We start from the raw sequence: 22922 nt of genomic DNA on the forward strand, positions 1-22922 counted from the left end.
CGCTTGCTTCTCTCTGGCCCAAAGGAGGAGGAGGAGGAGGAAGCCGCGGCGGCTCCTTGAACACGCCCGAGTTCAGCTCGGGGTCAGGCGGAGTTCGCGGCCCGGCCTTTACCTTTTCCGCCACCGCCGCTCCGCTCCCGGCACATGGGGGCTCAAGCGCAGCAGCAGCAGCAGCAGCAAGAGCGAGCAGCGGCAGCCAAGAGGTCTGAGGCGCCGGTGAGGGGCGGGCGCCGCCGCCGCCGCTACCGCCACGGCAGTAGCGCAGCCCGCTAAGCCATGCGCGTCCACACGGACCTCGCCTGCCTGGCTGACTCGACGGGGCTCCCGGGTAAGACGGCGCGGCGGGCTGGCGGGTGGCACTCCAGATTGCGCGCCCCTTCCGAAGAGACCCAGCAAAAATACTTCACTGCCCCGTCCCCGTGAAAAGAAACCCCCTTTCTTTCCGCCCCTTCCCCCAGTCCCAGGCGCGGCGCTTTTTCGCGCGCCCGATCCTCCGCTTGAGCTGCGCTGCGGCTCTCCCTGTTCGCCCCGCCAAGCTTAGCCTGCCCTGCCCGACATGTCAACCCGAAGCGGGAGGCACAACCGAAGGCGGCTTTCCTTCTGAATAACTTGGAAAGCAGAGGCTGGTTTTTGCCCCGCGTCCCGGGACGCCTTGGAAGTTTTTTTCGGGGGGTTCTTAGGTCCTCTACTGAACCCCAAGTCCTCTCCCGAGCTCGCTCTTAGCTCTGCGGTCGGTCCTGGGGCGGAAGATCTCCCTTCGGTCGGCCGAGCGGCCTGCCCTCCTGTCTCCTCCGAGGCCAGCGGCTTTGGAAGCACTTTTCCCGGCTGCGGAGCGGGCACCGTCGGGCTGTCAACTCTGCAGCCCGGAGAGCGTGGCGGGCAAGGCGGGCGGCTCCTTCTTCTCGCCTTGTCAAAAGTGATCTCTCAATTTTCTCCTTCCGCCACTCTCCTTCACATTTTGGAATTTGTTTTTGTTTTTAGACTTTCCCGAAATGCATTTTTGACATTTCCGTGGCCTTCACCAGATCGCACATATCTCCACATAATGTGCCTCCCCCCTTTTTTGGCAGGGACCTATGACTAACAAACCCCACAGTTTAGGCATGGCTCGCCCTACCCTCAGCTCCGCTTATGCACCCTGCACCTCACCCCCGGGACGGAGGAGCTGACCCTCCTAACGGGCTGGTGAGGAGTTGGAAGAGGCAGACCAGGCCTCGCCCTGTTTGCGGCTAGAAGGGAGCGCAGGGCCGCTTTCGCTTCGGCCTGGGCGCTCCCTGCAGATGGTGCCTCGGATCCCAGCTCCAAACTGGAGCAAGAGGAAGTTTCCTGGGCCCAGAAGGCTCCCCCAAGCCTCTCAGTTTTCTTCTGCCGGCCCGCTAGCTGGGTGCAAGCGGTGCCTTCTGCTCCCCGGGCCCGGACGGACCCCCGCGAGGCGCGCTTGGAGAGACTGTTGGAAGAAGGGCAGGGACCTTTGCAGGGCTTACTCGGAAGCCGGTCCCGCTGCATGAAACGGGGCTGACTCTCTAGTAACGAGGCTCGCTTAGGATCGCAGCCTTTAAGGCTCACGGTTAGAAAGCCCGCAGAGAAAAGGAAAGGGTGGGAGCTGCGTTTTGATGCTTGGGGCAGCCGCCCCTTGGGGACCTCCGGAGGGCAGAATACCGGGGCTCGCTGTGCTCTCTGGGGTCTGCCGAGGCGGCATCCAGAAAGCAAGCCTTCTGAAAGCCGGCTCGTGGCCAGAGGGAGACGAGTGGAAACGGAGAGGCCGGCGGCTGCATCAGTGCTTTTGGCCAGTTGGCTCCGCAGGGTGGTTGCGCTGGGCGAGGGGAGAGACGTGGATGAGCTCTGCAGGCGCTGGCCCCTCCAGGTGTGAACGTTTAGCCCTGCCCCCCTCCCCACCCGGAGGGGGGCGTGGGATGCGATCGACAACGGCGGAGATACCGGGGGGCTGAACATCCCCCCTTTCCTCCGCCGCCTCCTCCTTCCTTGAGAGGGAAACCCCTCTATAAGGGCAGACTGGTGGGGAAGGCGTCCAGAGTGCCCTTCGAGGAGCCGGGGGCCGAGGCAGAGTCACACACCCTGCCATCGCCTGCGCGCGGTGTCCGAGGGGGCGTCCGCGCCGTCGTGGGACAGGAGAGGGTAGCGGTGCGGGCAGGCTGGGCCCCCCGTGCTGACGCTGCCCGCCGGGCTCTCTTTCTTTCTTTCCGTGCGTGTCTTTCTGCAGGAGAGCGCGGCGCAGCGATGCTGGACGCCTCGTCGGAGTCGGCAGGCCACTCCCGGCAGCTGCTGCTGCAGCTCAACGCACAGCGCACCAAGGGCTTCCTGTGCGACGTGATCCTGGTGGTGCAGAACGCGCTCTTCCGCGCGCACAAGAACGTGCTGGCGGCCAGCAGCGCCTACCTCAAGGCCCTGGTGGTCCACGACAACCTCATCAACCTGGACCAGGAGATGGTCAGCCCGGGCGTCTTCCGCGCAGTCCTCGACTTCATCTACACGGGCCGCCTGGGCGACTCTGACGGCGTCGGCGGCGGAGAGGGAGAGCCCAGCCTGGGCGCCGTGTTGGCCGCCGCTAGCTACCTGCAGATCCCAGACTTGGTGGCCTTGTGCAAGAAGAAGCTCAAGCGTTCGGGCAAGTACTGCCAGCTCCGCGGCGGCTACTCGCCCTTTGGCAAGCTGGCGCGCGGCCTGCGCGCCGCTACGCCCGTCATCCAGAGCTGCTACGCGCCCCCGGGGCTGCCGCCGCGCCCCGCAGAGCCGCTCAGCACCCACTGCGGGGAGCTCTACGCCGCAGCCTCCGCGCACCCTCATGGGGCCGGTCTATGCCCCCCGGAGCGCCTCTGCTCCCCACTCTGCGGCCTCGACCTCTCCAAAAAGAGCCCCAACGGGCCCTCGCCGCAGCTGCCCGCCCCGCCGCCGCCGCCGGAGAGCCGTCTGCGCGCCACCATGGAGGGTCGCGAGAACGCCAGGCCCGAGAGCCCCGCCTTGCTGCCCAACCACTCGGCCTTCGGGGAGGCGGCCCCTTCGCAGCTGCAGGCGCCCTTCCACCACCTCCTGCACCACCACCGCGGAGGCAGCCCCGGGTCGGAGCCGTCGGGGCGCGCCGGCGAGGTGGCGCCGCCGGAGTTCTTCTACCGCTGGATGAAGCACGAGCCGCTGGTGGGCGGCTACGTGGAGGACGACGACGAGGACGACGACGAGGGCGGGGGCGATTGCCGGGGAGGGCGGCGGGACAAGGAGGGCGAGCTGGACCACAAGCCCGAGTCGCCCTCCTCGCAGGAGCAGCCGCCGCGGCGCTATCCGAGCTTGGAAAGCGGCGGTGGAGGCGAGCCCGACGGGGAGGACCTGGAGAACGACAAGAGCACGAGCGAGGAGACGGGCTGCAGCAGCGGAGGGCCTTCCCCGGCCGGCGGCAGCCTGGAGCGCTACCTGGGCTACGAGCCGGAGAGCTTCGGCGGCGACAACCTGTACGTGTGCATCCCGTGCGGGAAGGGCTTCCCGTCGTCGGAGCAGCTGAACGCGCACGTCGAGGCGCACAACGAGGAAGAGGAGCTGTACCGCAAGGAGGCTGCCGAGGCAGCTGCTGCCGCCGGGCACGGTTCTCCCTTTCTGGACAAACCTCTCCCGCCGTCGTCGCTGCCGCAGCAGCAGCAGGGGCCTCCGCCACCGCCGGTGCCGTCGGGGGCGTGCGACCTGCTGCGCCCTTACCGCTGCTCGTCCTGCGACAAGGCCTACAAGGACCCGGCCACGCTGCGGCAGCACGAGAAGACGCACTGGCTGACGCGGCCCTACCCCTGCTCCATCTGCGGCAAGAAGTTCACGCAGCGCGGCACCATGACCCGCCACATGCGGAGCCACTTGGGCCTCAAGCCTTTCGCGTGCGAGGCGTGCGGGATGCGCTTTACGCGCCAGTACCGCCTGACGGAGCACATGCGCATCCACTCCGGAGAGAAGCCCTACGAGTGCCAGGTGTGCGGGGGCAAGTTCGCCCAGCAGAGGAACCTGCTCAGCCACATGAAGATGCACGCGGCGGCGGCGGCGGCGGCTGCAGCGGCGGCGGCGGCGGGCCCCGACGGCAAGCTCAAGCTGGACTTCCCCGAGGGCGTGCTGGCCATGGCGCGCCTGGCGCAGCAGCAGCAGCACGACAAGGAGCTGCTCAGCCACACGTCGCACTTCCTGGCTGCCGCCGCCGACCCCAAGGCCGCCATGGAGGGCCTCTACCTCGGGCTCAGCCCCGACAAGGCGGCCGAGGTGCTCGCCCAGGGAGCCGCGGCTGCTGCAGCTGCCGCCGCCGCCGCTGCCCACCTGCACAACGACCACCACGCCCGGACCATAGAGCGCTTCTCACCCCCCTGACGACCCCCGCACCACCCCCTCCACCCACGGACCGGGGCTTGTTGGGGAGGGGAGGGGGCTCCCCCAAGTTGTTTGGGTGTGTGTGAGAGTGCCTTTGTGTTCTGCCCAGGAGAGGGGGTGAGCCTTGCCCCCACTGCGGGGGAGAAGGACAGCTTCCTCACCCAAAGTGACCTGCCGCAGCCACCCCAAGGGAACAGGCCAGCCCCCTCTTCTTGGTGATGAGGGAGGGGACGTCATGGAGTCGTCGTCCTCTCCCCCCAACCTCTCGTGAAGCCAAAGCTCACCCCACTCTCTCTTCTCTATTTCTGTTCTCTGCCAAGCTGTGGAGCTGCCGCCCCCACGCCCCCCAAACGGAATTGTGAATTTGTCCCTACCTCAGATACAAATCCCCCCCCGTAGCCGTAGAGTTGGAAGGAAGGACCCAAAGACTCACCGAGTCCAACCTCATTGCTGGTTTTTTCTTTTTGTTTTTGGTGGGGAGGGTGAGAAGAGTCTCCCCCTCCAAGTGGCCTCTGTCACCTGTCAGCTGATCTCGCCATTGGGCAAAAGGAACATGTTCCTGCTGGGGCCTGACAGCCTCTGCAAGTCTCAGTGCTCTACCAGAAAGGAGCCCCCCAGGGGTGGAAAACTAGTGCAGCAGGGAAAAAAGTGTGCCTGATAAACTTTCTCCTAGTTTTCTAGGTGCAGGGAGATTATAATTTGACACGCTAGTTTTTTTGGGGGGGGGTGGCTTATAAATGTTTCCCCGACCCTTAAATTTGAAGTGGTGCAATTCAGAAAGATATCCCAGCTTTTTTTGGAAACATGGGAGAGCTCTCTCTCCTCAAGGAGAGAAGGGAATCTTGCCCGCCCAAACTGCAAAAGATCTCTAGTTGTCAGACTTGTAGGGATCTGCTCAGGAAAGGGGCCTTGGTGCAATTCTCAGGAATTGGGACATATGGTTTTTTGGGTTTTGTTTTTTTTGCAAACCCTAAAGCTCTTAAAAGCTTTAACAACAAAGTGACAATCAGTGGTGCTTCCCCCACGCCTTAAAGCCCCCCCCTCCCTTGAGTGCCCAGGGTTTTGAGTTGGGAGGAAAAGAAGCAGGCTAATAAATTGTAAAGTATATCCAGAGAGCACCTTGAGGACTCCCCCCCCCCTTGCTTGGGAGGTGAGGCCTGTGTGTCATGGGCCTGATCCCACCAACTCCATTCCTTCTCCCTTCAGGAGTCAAACCTACGGTAGAGGCTGCCCTCTGCCCCTCCAGAAATGGCCAGGAGGTTGTGCTCCTGACTGCCTTTTTCTCTGCCCCCAAGCTTTTCCTGTGGGGCAGTCCCACATTTCTACCTGTCTCAATTAGGGGAAGCCCCAGAGGCGTCCTTTGGGAAGGCCTGGACTTTAGCAAAGAGGACAGAAGCTCTGTTGGGTCTACAGTTGAAGAGCCTTGTGGCCCCCAGAAACCTTTGTGGACTCTGGTTCCCAGTGCTCAGTGGGGTATCAGTGGCCAGAGAAAGGAGGGTGAGAGGGAGGGCGACTGTCCACAGAATGCACAGAGTACCATGTCGGTGGTCTCTGTTTATGCTGCGTACATTTCAGCTGCCCAGAGACAGTGTCCTTTTCGCATCTTATAGACATGTGTCCCTCTATAACCAGATATCTTGACGCACTGAATTGTCACCCTATGCCTTCAAACCACCACACCTGTTGATTTCCTGCCTGTCACAATGGGCAGGGCGGGGATAGGACAACAGGTGTGGAAGCCTTAAATCTTGAAAGCGTGAGAATCCCTCTTGGCATGGGACCCAACCCCTTCGGGTTCAAGGTTTACACAGAGCTCCGCAATGTGCCTTCCTGCAGAACTAGGGAGTGAGAAACTCCTGGCTCTGCAGATGTCGCTAGAATCCCAACCCCCCTAATCCCTTTCCAGGCTGGCTGCTGCGCAGTGACTTTGGGAAGGTGGTGAAGCTCCCAAGTGCAGCCAAGAGTCCAAGCGTCCGGAAGTCTTTTTCACAAATCCTGTGTGGTGGCTGTGGGGGCAGAGCATGGCGCAGGATGTCCTGAAGTTCCCTGCATCCCTTTTGGCAACAGGTGACTGGATGCCCTGGGCCTCACCTGAGCAAGCACTTAACTCTCCCCTCAACCTCTTTTGCAATGTGAATAGGAGAGGGGGCCCTCACTCCCCTTCTCCCCCTACTAAAGACTCCACACAGCTGTGACCAAGGGGCCGTGATGGTGTGTGTGTGTGTGTGTGTGTGCGTGTTCCTTCTTATCACAAAGGGTCCCTCTCCCTTTGAATCAGCTCCATCCCAGTCTTCCACCCCCAAGTCCCGTCTTCCACTGTCTCACTTGGAGCCAAAGATTATTTTGGGGTATTTGTGTGTGTGGTTTGGGGGATGCCCTCCTCCTCTCTCCCCCAAGGACTGTTTGACAAAGACAAAACACTCCCTAGATTGTCAGCTCTGTTGACGGCGGGATGGGCATCCCCACGGCAGCCCCTTCCATCTTTGGGGTGCAGGAGGGCAAGCCAAGCTTGGACCAGTGCATGTATTGCCAGACTCTCTTTGCACTTATGGGGAGAGGGTGGGGTGGGGGTTGTGGGGCAAGATGTGCCCTTTGCCTTCAGGCCCTGCCAGAACAGCTGCCCCCCCCTTCCCCTCCAACTCTTTTTTAACCAAAGGTCAGGTTAAGATGTGAATCTTCCTTTTACCTCTTTTTGCACACACAACCTCCCACCTGCCCCCCCCCAAGCGTGGGGCTGGGCCTTCTTTGTCTGAGCCAGCTGCCCCCCAACCCTGCCAAGTCCTGGGAGGACACAGCACACCCCCCCCAACACAAAGTATTCAAAAGGGGGGCAGCCTGCTGTGCCCACCGTAGCATTTTGTACATGGGATGTGCCTTGCCCCCTTTCGTTTTATACCAGAAATAAATAAAAAAACCATGAAAAAAAACCTCAACAGCAATAAAAGTTTTCTTTTGACACCACAAGGCTGCTTCTGCTTCCTCGGGGAGGGGGGAGGAGTCTGGGGTGTGGGCTTGATTGAGGTGTTGCAGGCTGGACTTTTGAGAGACTCAAATCTGCTCCCCTACCTGAAAGAGCTCCTTAGGTGGCCCTTGACAAGCCGGTCATGGTCCGCCTTGCAGGGGTGTGGTGATGGCCAGTGAATCCTCGCACCACTTGGGGAGGGGTAAAAGCAGCAATAGTGGAGAGAGCAACTGGGGGTGGCTTGCGGCTGGAGGCAGGGAAGTGGAAGCCTCCAAACAAGATTTAGTGTCTGTGCTGAAGAGAACCAGTTTAAAACAGGCCTTCTTACTAGGTGCCTGACCCATCCAACATCATGAACATGGAACCATCAGAAGGGCCTGCTGGATCAGGCCAAAGGGGACCCAACACAAGAGTCCTCCCCTCCATGAATTTGTCTCATCTTCTTTGGAGTTGTTATCATACCATTTATTGGCCTCCTGTTTTGTTTTGCTTTGAATGTGAAACGACTGTGGAAAACGGGTGTTAAACTGGCTCAGTAAAATCTTGCCCCACCCAAATATGATCCATGGCTGGGTCAGGATGAGACCAACTGAGCTGTGGGTGCCCCCCCCATGTCATTGGACTTCAGCTGCCCTGAGCCTTGGTGGTCAGCCGTCGGGGACATGGGAGCTGAAAGGCCAGCAACCGCGGGAGGGCGCCATGTTGGAGACTCTGGCCGTAGACCTCTGCTCCCCCCCCCCCCCAGATTCCTCAAAACCTGACCTCCAGCCTCCAGCAATGGTCCCAGCCAAATTCTAGCCCCACTGAATTCAGCGGCACTTACTTCTGGGTATGTAGTGAGATTCCTGCATTGCAGGGGGTTGGTCTAGATGGGGGTCCCTTCCAACACCACAATTCTATGACATAAACCATTACGGGCATAATGGCGTCCTGAAAAGAGACGGGCCGTTTAGCTACCACTCTGCCCGAATCAGTGTCCTCTCCATCCCATCCGAGGCTGATTGTTCCCCAGACCGCCTTCTCCCCCTGACCCCACAAAACGAGCCAGCACAGAACAGCGTTTCCCTACTAAAAATTTATTAAGAAAACAAAGGAACATTTTTTTTATTTTACTTTGTCTGTCACAAGCCCTCCATCAAACCCCGGCAGGCCAAAAAGCAGAACAAAAGGGGTGGGGGAAGAGACACACCCGCCCCTCCCCATCGCCATGGGGCTGACGATCTTGAGTGCAGCAGACCCCAAAGGTGGAGGCGGGAGAGGCGAATCCCCCTCTCCAGACCAAGAAAGGCAGAATTGTGACCCCAAACCATCTGGTGTGGCCCCCTCCGGAAGCAAAGGGTTTTTTATCTAAAAAGCGTCCTTTGAACGCAGGACAAGTCCATTTCCATGGCTGGCTCTTTGGGTTTTCTGTTTTTGTTCCCAATCGTGGGCTCCCCCCTTCCCCGCCTGCCATCGACCCAAAGGGCCTGGGGATGGGCAACGATGCAACTGACCGGGGCCAGTTAAGGCTCCCCCCCATTTCAATACAGGCTCCCGAGCGAGGGGACAATTCTTCTTTTTCATGGCAGCTGTTCTCTGTGTGAGCTCCAACTGCCCTCAAAGCTCCTTCATGGGGGCACCCGCTTGCCTCTTCTCTCCACCCCCCAGCCCTGACTCTGCACTCCCCAAACCCAACGCCCAGGCCCCCCCCTGCAACCTACACCACTGGACCAGGAGTGTGTGTGTGTGTGTGTGTGTCTGGGGATGATGAGAATGGAAATCTGGGATGCAGGTTGGCAAAAGGGAAGGATGAGGGTCCGGGAGGGGGCTGGAAGAGGACAAAGAGGATGTCAATGTGGGGGGCGGCAGGGAGGGGATCGGGGCTCACACACTTCCACACAAAGTACCCCTCACCTTGCCCCACCTGGCCAAGGAAAAGGCGTATGGGGGTGCCCACTTGAGACCTCTCTGGCTGTCCTATCCTCCCCCCTCGGCAGGGGAACACGACACGCCCCTATCCCCCCCACCCTCGCTGGCCTGTGCGGACACAACACTTCCCTCTCTCTCACACCCACAGCACGGCCATTCCGGGCGGGTTGGAGACACGTTTATTGTTCATTGGTGGGTGTCAGCCGGGAACGGCGGTGGGGGCGGCAGTGGCTTGGCGCAAGGGCCCCCCCTCCGCCTCAAGGCTGCCCCCTGCTGGTGGCACAGAGCGGCACAGCTTCCTGGGGACGGTGCCCCCCTGCACGCTGCCCGGCTCAGCCCTCCTGCGCCCATCGCAGGAAGGTGGGGATGTCCCGGACGGGGACGTTGCGGGTCAGTGCCTTCACCCGCAGGTTGCGGTCGTCCGTCAGCAGCACCACCTCCCGCAGCAGCCGGATCGGGTCGTCTGCAGGGGGCGAGAGGAGGCGGGAGTCAAGAGTGGCTCAGATCCCCTTGGAGGAGGGCGGGGGCCTGCGTGCGTGCGTCCGTAACAATAACCATCCCCTTGCTGCGCTCAGGGCCAGGCGACTGTTACAAACCAGAGGCTGTCATGTTTGTCAGGCCCCATCCGCCATAATCCCCTGATCGCCTGGACTGCACCCCAGGCGAGGCATAAACACGCCGGGAACGCCTCCCTCCGTCAAGATGACAAGTTAAGCTGAGGAGGATTTGGCCCAAGGAAGATGGAAACCGGGGCCTTGGCGGGGTGGGGGGGAGATGGTGAGTTGCCTGTGTGCCTCTCTGCCAGGAGAGCTGGTCGGGGGGGGGGGATGGGGGATGAAGGAGGAGGAGAGGCCCCCAGGCGATGCAGGAGGGCAGGGCAGGAGGTGGCCCGGCACTTTCTGGAGGGCCAGAGGAAGAGGTGTTCCCTGCCGTGGCTTTCATACTCTCAAAGGTACTCCAGGTGAGACGGCCGTTTTTGGCTTTATGTTCCAAAAGAAGCTTTCTTTGTGTTGGGAGACAGAGTGGATATTTGCCCCTCCTTGCTTGGGACCGAAATGGTCCTTACAATCCTAAGGACGTTTACTAGGGAGTAAGGCCCCCCCCCCCCGAAAATACAGGAGGCCTTACTGCAGAGTAAACATGGAGAGTGTTGGGGATGACTGCAAGGAGGGTCTCCTTCCTGGCACGGCAGACCCCCCCCCCTGCTCGCCCAGGAGGGGCATCTTAGTGCCCCTCAAAACATACCTTTGTTGGCCGGCATGAAGTCCTTGGCCTTGTCGTTGCAGTAGTGGAGGCAGCAGGACAGGATCAGGTCGTCGTTGTTTCCCTGAGGAGGAAGGAGCAGCAGCAGCAGCGGGAGAGGAGTGAGTCCAGGAAAAGGAACAGCTCAGCTTGCCCCCTCTCTCAGCCCCAGGGTGTGTTTTATAAAGAAAGGCGGCCTATTTGCATCCTCTTGCTGTTAAGGGGGCAGGGGTGTGTTTTGTGTGTGTGTGTGTCTATATTCCTGCACTGCACAGGGTTGGACTAGATGACCCGTGGGGGTCCCTTCCAACTCTACAATTCAATGGGATGAATCTGATGGATGGCATAAGGTTCATGTTTCTATCTGTGTTCTAAGAAGTTGCTTGGAGATCTTTGGCTAATGAGAGACCAACAAGTCTAAATATTGATACTTAAGATAATAATAATAATAATAATAATAATAATAATAATAATAATAATAGGGTTGCATCCAATTAAGTTCTACTCAGTGCACGGCCATTGAAATTAATGGATCCATGTTAGGCATGTTCTTTCATTTCAGTGGGTCTATAGCAGGCATCCCCAAACTGCGGCCCTCCAGATGTTTTGGCCTGCAACTCCCATGATCCCTAGCTAACAGGACCAGTGGTCGGGGGAGATGGGAACTGTAGTCCAAAACATCTGGAGGGCCAAGGTTTGGGGATGCCTGGTCTACAGTGAGCAGGCCAAATGTTGGATACACTGAGAGAGCACTCTGTCAGAAGGAAACGGCACTTGTAGGGTGCCAGCCCTGGGGCAGAGGTCACAAGCAGCCACTGTCGCCCGGCAGAGACCCCTTGGGAAAACCCCGAGCCAGGAATATGAAGGTGATGCCCACCCCTGGCATGTAGGCATGCCGCAGGTAGACTGTCCTTGGAAGTGGAGGATCCCATTGAGCCATTGCAGCTCAAGGCAGCTGATAAGGACCCCAAACCCTTTGGAAAAGCGAAGGCTGCTTGGGGCCTTCCCAGGCAGAGATGGAGCTGATGTCCTCTGGGGTCGCGACCCAGAGCCTTCTGCACACCAAGCAGCTGCCCTGCCAAGCCCCTCAAAGGCTGCAAAGCTTGAACCCTGGACCTCCCTGTTCCCCCCCTCCCTGCAAGAGCCGAGCCCCCTCCCCGCTGGCACCTGCTGCCTGGAGATGTCCTCGCTGCGGAAGGAGATGGACTCCAGCTCGTTGCCGCGGCTGGTGAGGGCTCGCATGTAGCTGTCCCGCTTCTCAAAGCGCGCCTCCAGGAACTCCACTGCCTTGCGGGCCCGCTCCTGCAGCAGCCGTGCGTAGCCCCCGCCACGGTGCTCCGACTCGGGGCCCTTGGCCAGCCCGTCCAGCTCGTTGATGACTGGCAGGGAAGAAGGAAGGAAGGATGAGAGAGAGGAGAATGGGAGGGGAGCCTGGGGGATTGTGCCGATGGCGCTTTTGAGCCTCCCAGGAATCGGGAGAGATTGCCTCTGGGCCTGGGGGCTCCATAAGAAGCAGAGTCTCCTTGGCCAACCAAGTCCAGCCTCCTGTTCTCACAGGGATGGGAAGCCCACATGCAGGACCCAAACGCAACAGCGGCACCCTCCCCTCCTGCCCTTCCCAGCATCCGGCACGTTGCCTGGCTGTGGGGCAGAGCACAGCCACCCTGGCTAGGAGCCATTGGCCGCCTGCTCCTGCTCCATATATCTGACCCCCCCCTCTGTTAAAGCCTTCCAAGCTGGCATTGGTGGTTTGATTCCTGGGTGGGACATTTCTTCCCCCACCCCAGGCCTTGGGAAACCCCTGCGCCTGAGGCTGGCCGTTTCCTCTGGGCTTGGGGGATGCAACCAAGGCAGCTCCTCTCTCTGCCTCAGAGGGAGCCATGCAGAAGGTGCCGGAGGTCCCTGGGAACGGCTTTTTCTTTCTTTGTAGCAGGCAGGGGGACAAATATGTCTGGGAGCCCCAGGAGAGCCTGATGGCACCCCCAGCAGACATAAGCGAGGCCACCAGCACCAGGGAAGTCCCGGTGCCAACGTGGAACTTAGGAACCTAGAGTGAAGTAGCTCCATGCTGTCTGCACTGACTGGCAGCAGCGTTCTAGCCTTTCCAGCAGCGTCAAACAAAAACAGGTGGCCTTGCAAACAGGTGGCCTAACCCTGAGCTACGTGGAACCCCCTTCAGTCCAGCTCTTATGGTTCTGAATAAAGGGGCTGATTTTAAACAGGGGCATAGGAGTCAGACATTGGGCCCACCTGGCTTTGTGCTGCCTGCACTGGCTGGCAGCAGCTCTCCAGGGTTTCGAGAGAGGGGCTTTTCCCAGCTCCCTTGGCAGATGGATGGCACTGAGAGACTGCGTGTGAGGCCTTCTGCAGTGCCCTAATCGACTGCAATTCCTGCCCTGCAGGGGGCTGGGCTAGATGAGCTTTGGGGGTCCCTTCCACTCTCCAGTTCTGGGATTCTACGGGGCTACGGCCCTTCCCGTGTTGGCGGGCACCTCTTCCCAGGCACCCAGCCCCACCGGCTCCCTGAGATGGTTAATCCGGCTGCTCTTTTGGGCTTTCCTTGCCAAGAGCTGAGATCAAGTGGGAAATATGCATTCCTCAGAGAGGCTGGGGGGTTGGATGTGCGGAGGGAGAGACAGAGGGGGAATGTGGGGTGAGGCCTCTCCCCGTCCCTCTGAGCCCCCCCCCCCCTGGCTTCTCCAACGCTGGTGGCACTAATGGCCATTCCTGGGACATCCGGCCTGGGACAGTGCCCCCCCCTCAATCCCATCCCACCTCCCCCCACCCCCGTTGCTTTGCTCTGGGGAGGATGGCCTGGGAGGGGGAGAGAAGAGCCCAGCGCAGGGAACATCAAACAGGAGGAGAGCGGCTGGTACTCTGGGCCGAAATCCGCCACTCGCAGCCGCTTCCAAGCAAAACAGCCTTCAAAGAGGAAGCTTGTTTGCGCTCCTGCCTGCCCAAGCTGCTTGGCTGCTTCTCACCACGCAGGTCGGGTTCAAGGAGCCGGGCGCCTTAACCCATTCCCCGCTCCATAACAAGTGCCTGCTGGATCAGGCCAGTGGCTCATCTAGTCCAGCCTCCTGCTCTCATGGGGGGGGGGAGGAGAGGCAGATTCCTCCCTGGTTATTGGGGGGAGTAACTCTGGAGGAGCCGTGAGGGCAAGTCTGGGGCTTCAGTCTGCGAGCCAGAGTAGTATCTTGGTTAGAGCGTCAGCCTAACCTACCTCGCAGGGTTGTGGTGGGGAATTACAAGAGGAGGAGGAGAACCGTTCACACACCACAGTGAGCTCCTTGGAGGAACAGGCAGGATATAAATGGTAAACGTTCTTCTCCTCCCAGGTCTTTGGCTGACTGAACAGCCTATGGGCTTTAAAATTGTGTGTCTGTGTGCTTGGGTGGTGGTATTGCTTGTTGTTTTGCCATGCATTTTTGTGTTGTTATACCGTCAACTGCCCTGTGATCCTTGGCCGAAGGGTGGTATATAAATTTAATTTAAATATAAAGAAGTACAAATACAAATATCCTCTCAGGCGGGGTTCCCAGGGGAGTTGGGCTGCTGTCTGAGCTGGAGCAGCAGAACCTCGCTTTACCCCCAGGAGCACAAGGGGTGGAGAGGGGGGTGGGTGGGAGGGCGAGGCTGCACTGACTGGCAGCAGTGGCTTTGGGGGATTTCAGTCTCTCCCTTCTGCCTGCAAGGAGGATGCCCTCCCTCCCCCCCAAGCTGCTTCAGTCCTTCCGTGAGGGAGAGGGACGCGAGTGCCCAGCGCCTCCACCCTCCTGCTGGCCCGGCCAGACCACCCAGCAGCAGCAGCCGCCGCCTGTTATCTGCCAGGGCCGAGTGTTTACCAATAACAGGAACCAGCTTTGCTGAGTCGCCGGACTGCAGCTTTATAAGGAGAAAAGGGAGAGCCAGGGCCAGGCAGCTGGGACAAGCGCCTTGGCTCAAGACCTCTCCGCCCCCGCCCCGGTACAGAAGTGCTGGCTGCCCTCACGGGTCAGACCCCCACCTTCCTCACCCCAGAGGGCCTCTGTGAAGGCCACGTGCAGGATGCCAGGGCCACGGGACCTCATCCCCCTGCCTGCTTCTGCCTCCCCGCGCCTCGGAGGTAGACTGCCCCTGAGTGGGGAGGCTCCACTGATGCCTGCTGCTTTGCCTGGAGCCCTGGGAGGCGGCAGCTCAAAACAAGGGCAGTCCATTGGGAGCCTCTCCTGAAATGGATGAGGGGCAGGCTCCTCTGGCAAGGAGTTCCAGCGGCGACTGAAGAAGAGGCCATATGTCTCTGGGGGAACAGGCACAGGAGGCCCCCATGCCCCCACTGCCTTAGTTGGACTGAGGGGATATAAATGAAAGGGGGGTTGCTCAGCAAGCCCTTTTTGTGGGCCAGGTGATGTTTGCAGGGACGTGGCTGCTCCCCGCTTGGAGACAGCGCACCGGGTCCACCTTTGCACCTGTGAACGCACACACACAAGCCCACACTCACCAATCAGGGGCACCACGAGGATGAACTGCCGGCAGTCTAGGAGCTTGACCAGGCTGCCCAGGTGGTCAATGAAGCCGTTGGTGTCCGGCACCAGGAAGACGGGGCGGATCTCCAGCTCCATCTGCCGCACTTGGGCCTGGTCCTTCAGCACCGCCTAGCACAAAAAAATAATAATCCCGCCTTTGAGCCGAGGGGGGGGGGATTCTCCCAGCATGCACCAGGGGGTCCCCCCCTCCCCACAATTCTGCACAGCCTGAAGCGTGATGGAAACCAAGCCGCTTGGGGCTGAATCCTTTCCCTCCCACGCTAGACCTGCCTGGGCCTTTCAGATCTGCCTCAGAGATGTCAATGTAGGATTGTAAAGGACCCCAGGGGTCATCTAGTCCAACCCCTCTGCAGTGCAGGAATCACAACTAAGCTCGCCCCAGGACCATCGCCTCAAGCTCTCAGGTGAGTGAGGGTTAGGGTTAGGGGCCTTTTCAGTGGAGCCCCCTCCCAGAAGAGACATTTGTTGTGTGTGTGGGTTAAAGGTAAAGGTAAAGGGACCCCTGACCATTAGGTCCAGTCGTGACCGACTCTGGGGTTGCGCGCTCATCTCGCATTATTGGCCGAGGGAGCCGGCGTATAGCTTCCAGGTCATGTGGCCAGCATGACAAAGCCGCTTCTGGCAAACCAGAGCAGCGCACGGAAACGCCGCTTACCTTCCCGCTGTAGCGGTTCCTACTTATCTACTTGCATTTTGACGTGCTTTCGAACTGCTAGGTTGGCAGGAGCTGGGACCAAGCAACAGGAGCTCACCCCGTCACAGGGATTCGAACTGCCGACCTTCTGATGAGCAAGCCCTAGGCTCAGTGGTTTAACCCACAGCGCCACCTGGGTCCCTTGTGTGTGGGTTGCCATTGGTTAAAAACATTTATGCTTTGGCAGGTTTTTCATACCGGCTTCTCTGCTTGAGGGGGCTCTTTTCAGTTTTGTCATTGTGGTTTATTCTGTCTATTAGTCATTAGTCTATTGGTCTCCATCCCCATCGTTCTGCCTGGACGCTGAGGTCCAGCTCCAAGGGCCTTCTGGCGGTTCCCTCACTGCGAGAAGCAAAGCTACAGGGAACCAGGCGGAGGGCCTTTTCGGTAGTGGCGCCCTCCCTGTGGAATGTCCTCCCATCGGATCTCAAGGAAATAAAAAACTATCTGACTTTTAGAAGATATCTGAAGGCAGCCCTGTTTAGGGAAGATTTTAATGTCTGATGTTTTATTGTATTTTTAATATTTTGTTGGAAGCCGCCCAGAATGGGTGGGGAAACCCAGCTAGATGGATGGGGTATAAATATATTATTATTATTATTATTATTATTATTATTATTATTATTATTATTATTATATAAAAGAGTCTCAAGCTTCTGTGATGCACTTCTAAGAGATGACCTGATTGAAGTTCATGAAATGATGCCTGGCCTGGAGAAAGCGGATAAAGGAAAGTTTCCCTCCCTCTCTCCTAACACTAGAACTGCTGGACATCCCTTGAAGCTGAGTGTCGGGAGATTCAGGGCAGATACAAGCAAGTCCTTTACATGCAGCAGATAGTTAAACTATGGAACTCCCTTCTGCAGGAAGGAGGCAGTGATGGCCGCCAACTGGGATGGCTTTAGAAGAGCATTTGACAAATTTGCAGAGGAGGAGGAGAGGGCTATGGAGGGCGGCTAGCCACAAGGGAGCCTGAATCCCAGTTGCTGGAAATAGCAGGAGGGGAGAGCTGCTCTTGCGCTCAGGTCTTGCTTGCTGGGGCACCTGACTGGCCACTGTGAGACCAGGAGGCTAGACTAGGCCCTGCTGCTGATGTTCTTCTGCTTTTTATTTTTATGTCACGGGAGCCGAGGAGGCGGCACTTGTGAAGACACCCACCCTGAGCTACTCCTTCAGCCCCGTCCGCATTTAGCTTCACAGGAACGGCACGGCGAGGAATGTAAAAAATACTGTCACTACGTCACGCCTGTTCCCGGTGGGAGGAGCTGCTCCTGCAGTGCCCCTGACATGCGCATCCGGTGCCCAGGAGGTGCCTCCCTCCCTCCCTCCCTCCGCAGGCTCCTTGGCCCAGACTCCCGGGCTCCTGGCAAGGCTGAGCGAGGCCTGTGCCGGCCGTCACGTCCCATCCTGCCCCCCTGGGCTGGCCAGGGAGAGGACGACAGGATGCGCATGGTGGTGGCGCTGGGGAGGGTGCCAAGTCCCCCCTCCCCCCGTGTTCAAGGAGCCAGAGGGGAACTCGCCTCAGCAGGGTTCAGAGGCCAGGAGGAGGTTTGTTTGTGTTTGGCAGGGGCTGGCCGAGGGGGTACCGGGAGAGGGGAGGGGAGGAGCGGCGACATCCGGCCGGGCCAGAGAGAGGGGCGTCTGCAACAGGGGGGGGGGGGGAAATGGCTGCGGAAAAGCGGGCAGGTGGCTGCAGGGGGCACCCAGAGGCAGCAGGGTGCCCCCTCCGCTAGATCCCGTCCCCAAAAGGCTTCCTCGAGAAGAACGGCCCTGAGGGCGTGCAAAGCTGCAGGTTGGGGAAGAGGGAAAACAGTTTCCTGGGGAAGACTGTCCCTGAGCGCATGCAAAGTTGCAGCCGTTGTTAGGGAATAGAGAGAACTTCCATGCCATGGGACCCGCTCTGCGCCATGGGAGAGGCTTGGCAATTGGCGAGCGGCAGGTCCTGCCGCCCTGCCGGAGGCCCAGTGGCGCTTGCTTGCCGCCACTGCCCCCGCCCTGGAGCCGCCTGGGTGGGGGTTGCCCTTCCGCCGCTGGCAGGTGCCTGGCTGTCCGTCCGTGTGCGCACGTGCTGGGCGACTCGGAGGAGGGCTAAATATAGGCAGAGCCCACCCGCCCCGCCTGCAGCTGGACCTGGCGAGGGGGGGCGGGAGCGCGGCTATTCCGGGCAGGCCCCCCTGGGGAGAGCGGCTGCCCTGCTCCGCGGTGCCCAGAGGAAGAGCTTGTTATGGTTCAGGTGGGAATGTTTCAGCTGGGCAGGAAACGCCTCCACTCCAGGCAGACAAAGGACCGGGCAGAGGGGTGGGGGGTGGGGGCAGAAAGAGTGCAAAACGCTCCTTCTGTTGGCTAAATGACACCGCCCCCCCCCCCGTCTGAGAAAGGTTTGGATGGCCAAGATTCTGCCTCAGAACGCATGGGCGAGACTCACATGGTGCCTCTGAGCTTATGGGGAGTTGAGCGTCCTCCCACGGCATAAGAATATCGAAACAGCCTGGATCAGAGGGGGGGGGCATATTAGTCCACAATCCTCTTCTCAGAGTAGCCAAGCAGAGGCCCCAAAGCAAAGCCCATAAGCAAGCAGGACCCGAGTGCAAGATCAGCTGCTCTCCCCATTTACGAATCCCAGAAACTATTATCCGGAAGCATTCACTGCCTCTGAAAGTTGTCTGGGATTTGGGGCCAAACTCTGGCCCTTTTTGCCTGGTCACCGGCCTTGCTGCCGCCTCTCCTTCTGTGACCTTCTCTGACCTGGCAGTGGTCTTTACGTAGAGAATGCCCCCGCCCCGCCCCGCTATCTTAGCCGATTTCATTTGGGTATTGAGGAGGGAGAAACCTCCTTGGCATTTCTGCTTTCTCCTGCTTCCTACTGTGGAGACAAAGCAGAGCCACTTGCGGTTAGGAGCCCCTCCTCGCGCATGAATCTGTCCATCCCTCTTTTAAAGCCATCCCTGCCTCCTGCACTGCGTGGCTTGCCAACTTGGGTGCCCCCCTTGAACTGCCTGTGCCAGGTCCTGCTGCCCCTCCCAAGGGGGATTTTAAAAAATCCCTCACTGCTTTTTGAGTGACCCAGGAGGGCAGAGCCACCCACCCCGAGGACGCACTGCTCCCTGCCGGCTCTCCTTGCCGCCTCGGCTCCAGCCAAGCGAGCTTCACGCTCTCTCTCCCCTGTGCCTCATGTGCTGGGTTGCTCTGGCTTGCCAGAACGCAGGGCCCTTTCTTCCTCTCCTCCTGGCAGGCAGGCAGGCAGGCAGGCAGAGCGGCTGGCTGGCTGCAGCCTCAGCCATTGGGCCACGGTGGGCCTGGAGAGCAGAGAAAGAGAGAGCGCAAGAGAGAGCGCTGGTGGTTCTGGGCCCGCAGCCAACAGCCGGCGGGTACACATGTGCGCTGCTCTCCCAGTAGGGCCTTCAGCGGCCCTGTTTTACAACCACCTCGGCACAGACTCCAGAGTTCACGCATATGGCTAGACAGATGTGTTTGGCTGGCGTTCAAGGCTGGGAAATGAAGAGTTATGGAAGTGAAGAGGGCCCTGGGCACTGCAAGGAGAGAGAATTTGGGGCTGGGGGGGGGAGAGAGAAAGAGAGAGAGAAAGAAAGAGAGAGAGAGAGGAGGGAGGAGGAATTTCCCTTGGCTGCAGGGAGCCAGCCAGCCAGCCAGCCTGCAGGCTCAAGAGGCAAGCCAGCCAACGCCCTAGGGCATCTCTCTCTCTCTCTCTCTCCCTCCTGCAGTTGGCACAGTGATGCTTCAAAGTGCCGTTTATTTCACTCAATTAATTAATGAATTAATTAAATTTGCCCACCACCCTTCATCTGTAGATCTCAGGTCAGTTTACAGCAGAATCAACAGGGGTGAGCTCTGCTGCGGTTTGGGGGATGTGGGACTCGGGCGCAGCAAAGCCTTCCAGTTCAGCTCCTGTCCTGTGTGAGATTTACGAGGCAGAGGTGGTTAGAGGGACTTTAGGATTGCCATCTTGGTCCTGGAGGCTGCCCCCCCCCCGACTCACCCAATGACCCGCCTGGCCCAGCAAAGGGGGTGGGGTGGGGTTTGTGCTCCCCAAAGCTTCCCAGAGATGTGCAGTTGGCATCACCACTGAGGCTATTCTACCCATTTGTCCAGTTCTCTTTTAAAGCCATCCAGGTTGGTGGCCATCACTGTCTCCTGCGGGAGGGAGTTCCACAGTTTAACTTTGCATTGTGTGAAGGAGGACTTTTTTCCCTCCGTCCTGAATCTCCCAACATTCAGCTTCTCTGGATGCTCACAAGATGTAGTGTTAGGAGAAAGGGAGGAAAGCTTATTTCTAGCCGCACCTTGCATATTTCATGTTTTTTTGTTCACAGCTTATTTTTGTGGTACATTTGTTAAACTCATCTGTAGGGTTTTCTTTTTTAAAAAATAAGAATTCCACTTATACATTGCATGAAGCGTGTGATATGCCACCTTGGAATATTTTTAATGAAAGGCTGTTAAGAAATATTTAAAGCCAGGGGTAGGGTACCTTTTGTTCAGGCCTTAGGGCCACATTCCCTTCCAGGGGCCACATGTGCAGGGCCAGAGGCAAGGGCAAATTATGCAAATTTAATTTAGCTTTCTACACTGGGCTAGCTTCTGCAGACACTCCCCAAAACCACGTGAAGTATTAAGCAGAGCTAGGAAGGGGCTTGGGAGATTTCCAAGGGCCGGGTGCTGAGGCTTGGAGCTTCCTACCCCTGCTATAAGTAAATGGATACATGCATACAAGCTGAGATTCCTGTGCTGCAGGGGTTGGACTAGATGACTCTGGGGACCCCTTCCAGCTTTACAATTCAACCATACGCCCCAATGCAAACCTGGATCTTGTCTTGCCGGCGCTGCTGTTCGGCCACCTTCCTGGTCAGCGCTTGCTTCTTGGCCCGCAGCTCCCTGATGTCCAGCTCTCCACCGCTGCCGTCGGCCTCCGAGTCGTCCTCAAAAGCCTCGATCCGGACATCGTCCTCCTTGTCACCAGCCAGGGGGAGGGGAGGAAGAAAAGAAAGGGTGGTTGGGAAGGACAAACTGCAGCAAAGGAAAGCTAACAAGCTATAGGCAGCACCCCCAGTTCCATCTTCCCACCATGAACCCTGGGAATCGCATGGTTAATCTTGCTGCAGGAGGATGGGAGCCCCTTTAGGGAACTACAATTCCCAGGGATCCTTGGGAGCAGGCACTGCACCACGTCTCCCCCCCTTCAAAACTCCTCCTCCTGCTCCCACTGGGAAAGAGGTGGAGAGGACCAAGGGCAGGGAGATGTTGGAAGGGACCCTGAGGGTCATCTATCTAGCCCACGGTCGTGCAATGCAGGAATCGCAGCTGAAGGATTCCTGCCAGACTCCACTACCTCCCAGCCCCGGGGCTCCTGCACACGAATCACATGGTGTGTCACAGGGACACCCAAGGTATTCTGCTCCAAAGCCCTTTTGGAAAAGGGGAAAGGAAGCAGCAGCAGCAGGAGCTCCTTGGAGGTCCTTGGCTCCTCTGCCCAAGGCTGGCCAAAAGGGTCTCCCCAGCCTCAGAATCCAAAGTCATGCACAAGAACCTCAGAAGAAGCAGCTGAATCAGGCCAGTGGCCCCTCTAGTCCAGCCTGCTGTCCCCCCAGGGGCCAACCAGATGCCCATTACGGGAAACCCTTAAGCAGGATCTGACCACAAGAGTCTTGTCCCTTCCTGCAGTTTTCAGCAACTGGGATTCAGAAGTACAGTATTGCTGCCTCTGACCGTGGAGGCAGAGCCAAGCCCCTGATCCTGACAGCCCTCTCCTGGTCCTCTTTTCAAACCTATTCAAGTTGGCGGCCATCCCTGCCTCCTGTGGGAGGGAGTTCCATAGTTCAACTCAGCGCTGCGTGAAGAAGGACCCTCTTTTATCCACCCTGAATTTCCCAGTGTTCAGCTTCAACACACATCCTTGAGTTCTCACGTTATGAGAATGGGAGAAACACTTTTCTTTCTCTGCTTTCTCTATGCCATGCATGACTTTTATAAACTTCTATTGTGTTGCCTCTCACTCGCCTTTTCTCTAAAGTAAAAAGTCCTCAAAGCTGCAACCTTCCTTCACAGGGGAGTCTCTCAATTCCCTCAATTATTTGGGCTGCCCTTTTCTGAACTTTCCCCCTACTCTACAATAGCCTCTTTCAGGTGAGGCGACCAGAACGGTCCTCCTCCGTGGATTTTATCCGTAAGCCACCTTGTGTCCCAGTCACAAACCTGTCCCATCCTCTTTTAAAGCTATCTAGGCTGGTGGCCACCGCGGCTCTTCCTGTGGGAGCGAGTTCCACAGCTTAACCCCGTGGAAAGCGAAGGAGGGCTCTCTTTCGCCTCCCACCCCCTTCCCGTTCTCTGACCTCCTGCGAGATCCTCCTCAAGGCAAGCGCAGCCTTGCAGAGCAGCTGGCAGGGATGCTGAACGAACACCAAGCACTCACAGACTCACGGCCTGCAGAGAACCCCGGGCTACAGGAACAAGCCGGGGCAGAAAAACAAGACGAGAAATTCCTTAATCACATCAGGATGTGTGTGTGTGAAAGAGAGAGAGCGCGAGAGGCAAAGGGAGGGCAGGGAAGAGGAGGCGGGGGGGGGGGGGGGAGAGAGAAGAGCCATCACCAGCCCCTCTCTTCCTGTACGTGGGCTGCTGTTCAGCGCCGCTTCTCACCCCCCCCTCCACCGCCCCAATAAACTCGATCCTGAGCCTGAACCCTCACCCTGCTCTGCCTCCCACCCCACAACCCTTTCCTGCTGGGCCTGAGCTGCACGTTATTAAAGCTGTGCCCCCCACCCCGAAAGGAATCGTTATTTGGAAAGCGCATCTGGAACTCATCGCTGTTGCCAGAGAGAAAGAGAGAGACAGACAGACAGAGAGAGAGAGAGAGAGAGAGAGAGAGAGAGAGAGAGAGAGAGAGAGAGAGAGAGAGAGAGAAATAAAGGCTGCTGGCAGGAAGGGGCACAGATGAGTGCAGCAGCGGCAGCAGCAGGACCCCCCCCCCAAGGGCTGGTCTTCCTCCTCCTCCTCCTCCTCCTGGCCAGCTATAAATAGCGGGGAGCACGGCCAGCTCGGGCCCCGCTGGGGCAATTGCTCCTGCTGCTGCCTGCGCTGATCTCTCTCTCTCCCCCCCCCGCCCTCCGGTACCTGATCTTCCAGTTGTTTTCCCTCTTGGCTGGCTGCTTCCTTTCCCATGGCGTCTGGGACGGGGGCCACTGACACATACTTTCCACCCTTGAATGCCAGCAATGGCTCTTCT

The 22922-nt window shown here is 58.7% G+C and overlaps 2 protein-coding genes across 2 annotated transcripts in view; one reads left to right on the plus strand and one right to left on the minus strand.

The window, feature by feature from the left end:
- The first annotated feature begins 16 nt into the window (after nucleotides 1-16).
- HIC1 (HIC ZBTB transcriptional repressor 1) lies at nucleotides 17-7336 on the plus strand. Its single transcript, XM_060283102.1, has 2 exons — nucleotides 17-328; nucleotides 2222-7336. The coding sequence occupies exons 1-2, from the start codon at nucleotides 277-279 to the stop codon at nucleotides 4348-4350; spliced, it is 2181 nt and encodes a 726-aa protein (XP_060139085.1). The 5' UTR covers nucleotides 17-276; the 3' UTR covers nucleotides 4351-7336.
- Nucleotides 7337-8398: 1062 nt separating this feature from the next.
- Nucleotides 8399-22922, minus strand: part of SMG6 (SMG6 nonsense mediated mRNA decay factor) — a gene marked incomplete in the record, with an annotated part of 89883 nt that continues 75359 nt past the window's right edge. Inside the window, 6 exon segments of the mRNA XM_060283101.1 lie at nucleotides 8399-9683; nucleotides 10466-10547; nucleotides 11630-11841; nucleotides 14943-15096; nucleotides 20503-20649; nucleotides 22811-22922. Of these exon segments, the coding sequence (XP_060139084.1) occupies nucleotides 9553-9683; nucleotides 10466-10547; nucleotides 11630-11841; nucleotides 14943-15096; nucleotides 20503-20649; nucleotides 22811-22922 (838 nt within the window).

Source organism: Zootoca vivipara, chromosome 15, assembly GCF_963506605.1.
Source record: "Zootoca vivipara chromosome 15, rZooViv1.1, whole genome shotgun sequence".
NCBI classification, from domain to species: domain Eukaryota; kingdom Metazoa; phylum Chordata; class Lepidosauria; order Squamata; family Lacertidae; genus Zootoca; species Zootoca vivipara.

Bases quoted from the DNA above. Each gene is read 5' to 3' on its own strand.
- HIC1 (XM_060283102.1), top strand. From the start codon at position 277: ATGCGCGTCCACACGGACCTCGCCTGCCTGGCTGACTCGACGGGGCTC. The intron at 329-2,221 runs GTAAGACGGCGC...GTCTTTCTGCAG, and splicing joins TGACTCGACGGGGCTCCCGG to GAGAGCGCGGCGCAGCGATG.